Genomic DNA, 12,131 nt, shown 5'->3' on the forward strand with positions numbered 1-12,131 from the left:
AGCCTAGATTTATTCCTGATCATATCCATCATTTCATGTAAACTTTCCTTACTCTGGGATCTTAATACTTTATATGTGTATATATATACAAACCCAACATACTACTTGACTCAAAGTCATTAACTTAAACTCATTAAGGCAGCTTTGGCTACCTTCACAAAGCCTAGAATATTTGCATATTAATGTAGCTTAGAAATCTCAGGGCTGTACAATTTTTTAAAAAAGAAACTTATACTGTACAGAGAGGTATTTGTTTATTCTATTATCACTAGTAACCACTCCTGCCTCCTACCTCATAAAAGCATATTTTCCATTTTAGCAGTATGAATCACAAATGATGTTCTTGGATTTATATTAAGCCTGGTTACTTCTAGTTTTAGAAGGGGAAAACAAAAAGGAACATACAACGCAGAGGGAATAGGAAAAAGGAGCTCATGAATCCACATCTATGCAATATGATCAGAGAATAAAATGAAGACGGAATAAAGCTTCAAAATAAAGATCTGTTTCAAGTATCCAAAAGGAAGGGATTAACCCTACATAGAAGGTCACAGAATGTACTCATTCTCTTCAAAGGCTAGAACATATATAAATATTTTAACAAATTGTTGTTGTTTTGGAGCTGCCAGTTATTTGTAACTGAAATAGCATCAGTAATCAGAATTAAGTATCACTCTTGGATAACAACAAATGTCCTTTAAAAAAATTTAATCAAACATCACTTCATGGCAAAACCAAAAGTCCTAATAAAACATGTCATTAGATCTAAAGTAGGAACTTATGTCATTCAAAATAATAGTATATAAGTAAAATAAACAGGAATTTCTCTTCGGAGTCTAATCATAATCAATATCTGGGTTGTAAAATAAAATAATTTCTTTTTTTGCAAATGTTTTTACATTAGGTTTTTAGCCAAGTAAACTATGAAACCACTAAAGTTTAGAAAAAAGGAAAATCACAAGAAACCTACAACAAAGACGAAAACAGAGAAAGAACAACTATACCATCACTGCAATTTCTGACAAATTGGGTACCAACTAAATGAATAGAGAAATAAACACAGTATATAAAATCCTGAAAAAAACAGTGTCAGAAAACAATAAAATGAAGGCTGAAACTGTAAAATAGAAGCTAAATGTTCAATTCACTCCATCATAAACATCTAGTTTGAAATATCACAGAAATTATAGTCATGGATCAGTAGATTTTGTGATTCCATATAAATTCTATTGAACAATTATTTATTTTAGGCTACTTCTTAAGCTACTATTCTACTTGTACATATATTTAGTATATAAAATACATTTTCTTTTAAGATAATATGCTAAGTTTATTTTACTTAATGCATACTAAGAAGTAAATTGTATCACTAAAAATATATTACTATTATAAAATTTTCTTAAGCAAAACTTGAGTATCAGTTCTCACACCTTATATAATAAATAATACCAAAATTGTCTGTTTAAAGATGTCATTAAAGTCTAATGACAACCTCATCAGTCTAATGTCCCAAACTCCAACAATTTAAAACTTATGTTCATGATTCTTTGGAGGTGATATATTAAAATTCTGAGTATAAATTTCTAATCTTAGATTAGTAAAATCATATGAAAATGTATTTCTAGGCCTGCATTAACAAGTATAAAAGATCTGGTATATTAATTAAGTGGTAGATATCCACAGATGCAGGTTCTAATTTTCCTTTTTAAAGACCAAAGCCCTTACCTATTCAATTAATTGCTGGGAAAGACTAAAAAGAAGATATATTATCTAATATATTAGAACTTGAAATTCTGAATTTATTTTTACAGAATTTGAATTTAAACTAATAGGCACACACTGTTTTCAAAACTCTTAAAAACAAATGACCCTCTTTAGTAAAGTTCCAACCTACTATACTTTTCTTCTTTTGCCTACATGCATTCATAATTTATGCTGTAAGAAAGACATAATTGGTTTTATGTTTTTTTGATTTAAAAAATCCTGTTTTTATAATACTTTTGTTTTACTTGTATAAAAATACAAACTTTTCTCAGAGAATAACTTTAAAAAAAAATAAATAAAAAATTTAACCTTTTTATTTATTTGTTTTTTTTTTTTTTTTTTTTTTTTTTTTTTTTGTGGTGCTGAGGATCAAAACCAGTGACTCACCAGTGCTAGGCAAGCACTCTACCACTGAACCACAGACCCAGCCCTCAGAGAATACCTTTAAGCATTCCAGAATCTTAATTCTCTCATATTGAGGTTATTTTCCTACTTCTTGCTATTAGAAATAACAATGCTAGCATTTCTTTTTCTTTTACCTGTATTACTTGTTTATGGTAAAGTTTTTAAAGTAGGACTGTTAAAGAATTTTCTTTTATTCTTAGAGAATCTTTAGTGGAGGTCTTCTGGAAGCATGGAGTTGCATCATCAATCTTAATTTATAGAAACACTTTGTTATCTTTTTTTTAATAATTAGAGAACATTATTGAATAAAAATTACATTTATCTTTAGAATTCCAAAACACTCTTAATATCCATTTAAGAAGCTCACTTTAGCAGAAAAGAATGAATTTGTTAAGCTGATTATGAGGTTAGTTATAATCCCGCGATGTAATGATTGTCTGTTAGGGTCCCATTGCTACAAAGACAAAAACAAAAAACGGCCCTTCCTTGGTCAGACACAAGTCCAATGCAAAATGTCTGGCACATTCCCCTAGCAACTCCTTTAGGTGCTAAGACTTTTAAAACTTCCACAGCTGCAATTTTATTTAAACTTAGATGAAAAGAGGAAGAATATTAAAGATGACAGCCATCTGCTTGCCTTTCACAATGAGGTGAGAAACGAAGACGCAGAATTCAATTTTTTTTAAAAGAGGTTAAGCCAGAGAAATGTTGAAAATAGTGTACTAAAGAAACCGGTGGGTAAAAAACACTTATTGAAGGTGTAGCCTGCACTTTTTGGTATGCAGTTTCAACTTATTATTCATAATAGATTTATAAAATATCTTATTTATGTAATTTCTATTCTTTTAGTCATGTCATTTGTTTAATTACCAAAATTCACCTTCTACAAGGGTGGTTATTAGAAGCTTATGAGGAATTAGCATCCATACTAGAACAGAGGCAGAATCTTATCCACAGATCTGACATCTTCTTTTTCCCTCTTTTGGTGGTTCTAGGGACTGAACCCACACCTTGTACATGCTAAGTAGGTGCTTTATCCCGAACTGCATCCCCAGCCCCCCCACAATTATGATCATAATGAAGGATCTTTCCCTATTTATAGTTTCTGTAAAATATAAGATAAAAACTATCCCGTAAAAAACCTGTTAAACAATATGATGAGACAGAATGGCTGGTACAACAGTATAATGAGGGCCTAGTCTCAGAATCTTCCTGCTAAGTCTAATGACTATGCCATTCTAAGATATATACACACACACACATATACACAAACACATATATGGAAAATAGATATAATATATAAAATATTTACATATGGAAAATAAGAGCTATTAACAAAATAAGGCAAAACAGAAAATAGTTAAATTCTGAACTACTGGATCAAAAAGTTTTGAATAATTCTTTGTTAATTTGTAAAATTAGTCAAGTATCTCAAGAAAAAAATTGATAATAAAATTCCTCTTGAATTATTTGATTTATGGGAAAATACAGGTTTCTCTACCAAAAAAGCTAGGGCCTACACTCAAACTCGAGACTTAGTTTTTTTTTTTTTTTTTTTTTTTTTTTTTTTTTTTTTAAGAAAGAGTGAGAGGGGAGAGAGAGAGAGAGAGAGAGAGAGAGAGAGAATTTTTTTAATATTTATTTTTTTAGTTCTCGGCAGACACAACATCTTTGTTGGTATGTGGTGCTGAGGATCGAACCCGGGCCGCACGCATCCCAGGCGAGCGCGCTATCGCTTGAGCCACATCCCCAGCCCCAAGACTTAGTTTTTTTTAAGTCATAAATCTTTACAATTAATTTTGAAAGTTTTGGTCCACTTCTTTTTCTTTTGATTTAAATGATTTTCAGATAGTTTGAATAGCTCTGAAACACTTTTTCAGACCAAACTGAGATGCTTGACACTAAGAACAATATAGAAACTTTGAGAAATATATATATATATATATATATATATAAGAAAAAAAGGTACTTGAGAGTTTTTGCCTTCTTTTTATAAACCCAGTGACTATTTAAAGTAATTGTCTCAAACCTTCAGCCTACTTCACTTTTGACTTTATATTAGAAAATATAAGAATATGAACTTCAGTAAGATATTCCAACTACCCTCTATCCTAAAAAGATCATTGATATTAGAAGATGTTAATCAGTACTGTGAGAATCACTACACAGCACAATATTAGGTGAGCTTGAGTTCATCAGCAATTTTATGAAAATAACATGGCCAAGCCAATGAAGTGACAAAACTCACATCTCCAAAAGAAGGTAGATTTTATAGAAATGTATTGTGTAGCCTGTTTATGTAACCAAATACCAATGTTCAGCATATTCTCAAAAACTAGACTCAAAGTGGAAAACATCTTAACACTCAAAATTTCACATGGCCTTTTTATTACTGAGACTTTATCATTATGAAACTCTATTTCTTCTTATAAGTACTGGCAAAGTTTCTGGCACAGGAGAAAAGAATACATAGTCATGGTGCCATTTTAAGTGAGTTTTTTAAACATTCAGGCTCAATAAGACCACAGATTTGGAAGAAAAAAGAAAGTTCAAATGTAAAAGACATAATAAGAAACCTTTTTTTCCCCTATGCAAATGATCAATTAGTCCAATCACTTATTTCTCAAACTGGTCAGAACATGGAGGAATTAATAACAGAGACTAATGAGGATAGATGGAATGGAATTGCTAGTTACAAGACACTTTGGTGGGTTCAACCACATCAGCGGGAAACAGCATCAACAAAAAGAGAAAGTAGAAGCCTCATTTGAAAAGGACATGAACACAAAGAAAACTGTGTACAAACCAAAGAATTTCAAACTCGGATTAAATAATACAATTAAGATCTTTGGTAGCACACGCCTGTAATCCCAGGGACTCAGGAGTCTGAGAGGCACGAGGATCATAAGTTCAAGGTCAGCCTTAGAAATTCAGCAAAACTCTGTCTTGAAATAAAAAAAAAAAATGAGGACTGGGGATTTAGCTCTGTGGTAAAGTGCCCCTGGGTTCAATCCTGGGTACCAAAAATAAATAAATATATTTTTTTAAAGTTTTTAAAATCTTGATAAATTAAGCATTATACCATGAAGTCTTCAAAGAACAAAGCCATAAAACAATGTTTTTTAAATGAATTTTATTACACTATTTACTTCTTAGAAAGAAAGTTTCATTAATTATATCCATTATTCTTTAACTTTTTATTTTGAAATAATTAGTCACACAGAGAAGTTCCAAGCTACCTTCCCTCCAACAACTCTAGCACTATCAACAACCCTACATCAACACAACTCACAGCAACTACATATGCACTAGTGTGTGTGTGCATGTAACTATGACACTTTATCACACATGCAGGCTTGTACCATAAACATCAGTATGATCAAGACCCTAAACTGTATAATCACAAGACTTCCCATGGTATTCTTTTGCAACCATTAATCTTTTCTAAACAATTTATTAACAAAGGTAGGTTAATCCACTGTCCTACTTCAGCTATTACATCAAAGGTAGATACTTAGCTACTGAGAAGTAGACAATAACCAAGTATGAGGTTTCATTTTTTTTTTAAAGTCCTACATGAATGCACAAAAAAAGCATACATGTGACAGCAGGAGAGATGGAAGGCAGCTTAGAAGTACTGATGTTTGACTGACAATAACAAGGAAAGAGGGCTATATTTTCAGTGGAGGTTCAGGTAACACCTCATGTATTTACCCCAGACCTGGTAGTACAATGCAGTCTAAATTTCTCAACAGCTACCTAAAAATGATGAATTAAAACTAAGAGAACAAAAAAGAGTCAGGTAGGTAATATTTTAGAAATCTTAAAGGGAAAGCAATAAACTACTTTCATTTCATAGACCTCTTACGCAGTATATTTAAAACAGGAGTATGTTAAGTTAAATACATCATTTAACAGTAATATGGAAAGTCTACAATGTACTCCATTTACTCCTTACTAACATAAATAGTTGGTATTATAGAAAAAAAGACTTGAAAATCACAATATATTTGTGGACATTTTATTAAAAATATATACATAATAGCATTAATATCAGAAGCTTTTTCAAAATACAGAGACTAATAAGAAGTAAGAAAAGCAGCATATGTTCCTTAAATAATTAGGCACATTAATAATGCACTTTGAAAAGTAAACTAAATCAGTTCATGCATGTTGCAATTCTCCCAAATCCAATACTTACATTCAAACTTTAGAATCCAGCATCCATTAAGAATTCCAAGCATACACTTCAGAGTACTCTGAACTTCATCACCAGGTACAATGACATGAGTTACTAAAACACAAATATAGTAGTAAGAAAAACAGAGATAAAAACCAAAGTAATTAATACCCTTTAAAAAAATAACCAGTTGGTACATTTTATTAACTTATACCTGAACTTTCTTCAAAGGTCACAATTTTTATACACAAATAAAGGACTTTTTATATCATTCTCTAATCTGACCATCAACATGAAAAATTAGATCAACAGTTTACCAATAGTAAAGTTGAAGTCACATTAGCAAATGCAAATTTTCTGTTATTTTCAAATTATAACTGAGGAATTACTGCATTACATAGCATTCTAATGTCACTGGCAAACCCATAAATTTGTTCTTCTGACATACTTTCCTAAAACATGTATAAGGTTTCAAACTTCACATTTTGTAGTAACATTAAACCTGTAAGTAATTTATTACTACAAAAACATTTTAGGTTGTTACAAGATACAAAGTATATATCTCAATGGTTAAAGCATATCCAAGTTAACCAAGTTAATTTTCCAAAGTGATTACCTATTTAAAATTTTTTTCTGCCAAAAATAAAATCAAAATCCTCACCTGTACTGTCAAACTCAGCACATTTTTTAGCCTTAAGAATTGTTGCGAGTTCACTGAGCATTTTCTGTTGTTCTGAAGAAAGTCCACTGCCTATAACCACAAGTGGTCCATCTCTACGCTGCCCAGTATTCACCTGTTAGTGAAAAAGGAAATGCCACAGCAGTAAAATTTAGAAAGAGAGAGACATTCAACAGGATGTCACCTGATAAAAGACTGAATTTCATTACTTCACTTACTCTATTTAATAATTCCCAAAAACATCTAATGAACCTACACTCACGTCCCTGATGCTCAACATATTTGAGTAACTATTTTTCTGTTCCTTTATTTTCCTCCCAAAAAAACATAAATTGGGCTAGCTCTCTACCCAGGATATCGTTCTTCCTTGTTGTCAAACCAGATCTCTGTAGGGTTTAAAATTTTAGTCTGTCACTGGTAAACCCAAAGTATCAATTAAAATGATCAATTCTCTTTGCCTCCTCCAATTATTCAACAGAGTTAAACTCAACTTGTTCAATTTAGTTGAAATTGAGATTATCTGTAAAGTCAAAGAACACTGAAGCTTTATGGCCTCAAAGAAGACAAATGTTTATTAAAGCTAAGGAAAAATGAAAATAGAAAAAAGAATTCAAGTTAGGAGATTGGATCCATAACAGTGAGAAGTCCATGTCACTCATGAGAGAGGAAGTAGTACTCTAACAAAGACTTACAGTTTTATTTTAACAATTATATTTAGAGTTTAGGAGACAAAAAGATACAAAAATAAAGAGAAGACACCAATGTATGTCATTAAAGATTAGAAATGGAAGATGCAAAGAAACAAGACAAAGTGGCTAAAGAACAGCTAATAGAAATTTAATAAATAGAATTATAATGAATTTCCAAAAGCTACCTGATGAAACAGAAGTAATAATCCAGTGAAGAAGAAAAGTTAAATCAGTACTGCTGTATTAAAGGATAAAATGCCAAATGCAATACTGTCCTTTTCAAACATGAGACACAGGGCCCTTTGTGTATGTATGTATATTGGGCATTTGGGCTTTCCAGAGCTCTGAAGTACATGAGAAGAATGATGAAGGCACAAGCCCACAGAGCTGGGAGAAAGTCAGTATTCACTTCACACAGCACAACAGTTATAATTCATATTATACCTAAATCGTTGGCTACATCTATAAATAGGCTAATTTCAATAATTCATTATTCATTCCCTCAAAAAAGATTAAATGAGATTCTACTATGTATTAAGCAAGCATATAAGCCATTTTTTAAAAGATTTGCATAGATTTTGTTTTAAAAATAATAGTATTCAGTAAGTTCAACTAGCATACTTACTTATTCATTGCAAATTCCAATAGCAACAGTTTTACTGGGCATAGTACATATTCCACACCAATTTACAATCACATTTCTATAAGCATTTTTCCTAGTCACTAAATTATAAAACGTTGTAAACATGACTAAACACTGTAAACACCCTATAACATGAAAATGTTCAGTATACTCAATAAACTCTATAATTGTTCAATTACTATATGATGATAATATTAAAAAACAGTATGTCAAAAAATCTTGAGTTAGGCAAATAAGTGCCATAAAACTAGTTCTAAATAGAATACATTACTCTTCAACTTATATAACTCTATTTCAGCTAAATTAGTTCACTGCACAAAACACAAAAGTGGAAAGATATCATATCTAAATATAGCATGTTATACTATCTGTACCAAGAAAACTACCAAAGTGGGTCAAGCATTTTCCCATCATATTTTTAAAATCTCCATAAAAAACGGAAACTGAAACTAATTTCTCATAGTGAAGGAATGCTATAATAAAATATAAAGCAAACAGCTGCCAAAGCCACATGTTTGACTTAGGGAGGGACTGAGCATGGGGGCTGGGATTCTATTTGAATAAGAAAGGGTCTCAGAACCATGAGGCTCCAAAGAGGTTCAAGAAATAATCCAAGAGCTCAATACCCTGATTTTATAGAAATTAGACATTTTGTTCAGCGGCATTAAACTCACTCTTACTCAAATAATAATTCAACGTGGTACTTTTCTCAGATAATTATTATTAGTGATGAGTTTATAAAAATGGAGTTAAAAATCTGGAAAGAATAAAAAAATAAATGTGCTGCTCAAAAGGGATCATGGGCAGAGAAATCCCCAAATGAACATGGCCAGCAGTTTTGTTGGTCTTTAAGATCAGAGAGTATTTCTCAGATTCAAAGCAATGTATTCAAATAGTTATTAACTAATACTTCTCAACACTTCCCTTCACCTGATATTCCCTGAAGCAGCTTCTTGCAAAGGATTCCAGACCCAGCCACCAAGCACTTGTGCTCATTTTAGGGACAAGCATGCCTCTAACAGGGCACTACAGTGCTCCTGCACACAGTCAATAAATACTTATTAAGCCCTTAATATGTGCCAGAAACTGTTTTCAATGCCAGAGTTAATATAGTAAATAAGATAGTCAGTCCCTGCCTTCACAGAGTTTATATTCTAGTTGGAGCAGGGGGAAAAAAACAATTCAGTAAAAACATCTGATACCAGATAATCTGTGGTATGACAATACAGGGAGAGCGGGTGAGCAACCTTGGGAGGTGCTCTTTCACAGGCAGTGGCACAGTCAGACTGGAAGGAAATGAGGAAATAGGTCACATGAACATCTGGCTCCCCACATCTGTTCCTGGCAAAGAAAACAACTAGTGCTAAAGACCTAACAGAGAACATACTTGGTGGACTCAAAGGCAGCCCATGTGGCTTAAAAAGGTGAGCAGAAAATGCCTGGGGGCAGCATATCCCAGAGTTCACATCTTAGGGTTCTACATAAAGAAGCTATGCTTTCAACTTACACTTGTGATCAGGTAATGGTTTTTCTTCAGCCTCGTTATCAACCATTAAGACAGTAAATAATGATACTCACAGGCCATATCCACATGACAGTACAGATTTCTCATATTCAATAATAAAAATCCTTATTTTCTGAAGGCATTGCCATCCTCAGACTCCAAGAATACCATAAAGATATCTTTATTTCTGACACACTTAATGTGATCCTTCTTCAGCTTTTACATAAAAGGAACACTGACAAACGACAACTTTGATATGCTGTGTTCTGCCAGGAGAGTTCAAGTATAAATGAATAAAATAAGTAGCATTAAGTAGTTATTAAGTATGGTGGAACTGAATGAGAACTGACCTAAGACTTAAGAAATTTGAGTTCTAACTGGTCCATTAAGAAATATTTTTTTTTAATGTCTGGTTAATAACCTCGGGCAAAGCAACACCTCTCTAGGTCTCAGTTTTCTCATTTGTAAAAGGAATAAATTAAACTGCTGACTTCTAGGTTCTCTTCTAGCTCATTTCCAAAACTATAATTTGGAGCACATTTATAAGGTTGCAGTCTAAAGCAGAAGATAAAGAGCTTGCAACTATAAAAGAAACTAGCCTGTGATGGAACCTATGACCACATCAAATTGTAACTACCTCGGCCATCTCTGTAATTTCAACAAGGCATCAATCACTAATCCATTGCCCTTCCTAGACAGGAAGTCTCCTGGGAATGGTGTTTCCTTCAGTTTATCCCCTTCCCTCATCTGAGCAGTTACCAAGATACAGCAAGTCCACCAACTCTTTCTTTCTCTCTCAAACTCCTTCTTTTCTCCATCTCCACATTATTACCACCACCCTCAATTCCAGGCTTCACCATTTCACACCTGAACTCTACCACAACAGTCTCTCTGTCAGCCTCAATCTCTTCCTTCTCACAACTGGGTCCTCCAGACCACCCCATTCCAGTTAAACACACTAAAGGTCCCCAGTAAGTCTAAAGTCCCTATCAAGAAATTCAAGGCCTTTCACAGGCTGATCCCAACCCAGTTCTTTAGCCCAAATTTCACTTTAACAAACCTTAGTTCCTCTCACCCTACACTGTACAGTGCCTTGAATTTCTAAGGTTCTTTATGTCTCCTTTCCTCCTAGCAGTTGCTCTTTAAAATTGAACTGCTTTCTTCACGATGTTAAGACTAATAAAAGTGAACAACGTTGTTGTCCAGACAAAACCCATTCCTCACTGCTTCCATACTACCAAAAGTCCAGGTATGGACCTTTTAAGATCTGACCCTATTTCCAAGCCCAAGGTATGTCAAAACAAATTTAGTACTGCTTCTGACAAATCAGACACTGGGAAATTAACAACAAGATCCCTGGGAAAAGTTTTAGTGACTCTTTTACAGGTGGCCACTGTCACATCTGAAATTGTGGTGATGATCCTATGACCACTAAGGGGACACAGCTTACAAATACAGGATGGCAAAGCAAATAGAAAGAATTTGGGTCCTTGGTACAGTCCTTAACTGCTGTGTAAAACAATCAGAGCTAGCCTATGGTGGGATCACCTTTAAGATAATAAATTAAAAACTTTAATCATTTATGTAAAGTTTTTCTAATATTTGTATCTAACAGCATTCTAACAGATAGCCTGCTAAAACTCTTACCTTGAAGACTGAGACAACTTCTGTCATCTTCTCTGTGAAGTTCTTCCTGAACCCTTCTGAAGTTTTCTTTTACGTTCTCTATGATTCTATTGTACATTTTTAGTGCTTCTATTATAAATTTATTACAATGTGTAGTAAAATTTTTATATCTGTATTCCCTACTTAGTTGTGGGTTCCTAAGGAAAAGGCGTTCTTTCTACTTTATCTCTTGTATCTTTGTCACTTGTACCTCTCTCCTTAGCTCCAAAATCACATATCCAACAACCTACTCTGTTTGATATAAAATTGGTGTACACTACTACAGATTCCCTTCCCCATAATACTTACAATATTTACACATTCACAGTCTATCTTTATTCTCTATCTCACACTAGCAGGTAAGTGCCCTGAACTTATCTATTCAATCTGTCTCTTTTCTGCTTCTCACTAGCAGGCAAGTTCTTTGAAGTAAGGGTTATATCAGTCATATTCATTGTTGTATGAATGCTGCCTTAAGTACAGAGAATGTTCAATAAATATTTCTTGATAGTCTTACTCTGATTGTCTCTGAATCCACCGTAGCTAATACTAAGGAAGTGCTCAATAATTGTTTGGTGAATGAAAGCCATTTGCTAACTGGA

General features: G+C 33.0%; 1 protein-coding gene across 3 annotated transcripts in view; it reads right to left on the reverse strand.

Annotated features, from left to right (window-relative positions):
* Nucleotides 1-12,131, reverse strand: part of BARD1 (BRCA1 associated RING domain 1) — a 79,146-nt gene that overhangs the window by 14,557 nt on the left and 52,458 nt on the right. For all 3 annotated transcript variants that reach the window (XM_081261597.1, XM_081261599.1, XM_081261598.1), the window contains 2 exons: nt 7,011-7,143; nt 6,371-6,463 (listed from right to left, as the gene is read on the reverse strand). In XM_081261597.1, coding sequence (XP_081117723.1) covers nt 6,371-6,463; nt 7,011-7,143 — 226 coding nt within the window. The remainder of the gene's footprint in view (nt 1-6,370; nt 6,464-7,010; nt 7,144-12,131) is intronic.

The sequence above is a fragment of the Spermophilus citellus genome (assembly GCF_964194105.1).
Source record: "Spermophilus citellus genome assembly, chromosome: 11".
Classification (NCBI taxonomy): domain Eukaryota; kingdom Metazoa; phylum Chordata; class Mammalia; order Rodentia; family Sciuridae; genus Spermophilus; species Spermophilus citellus.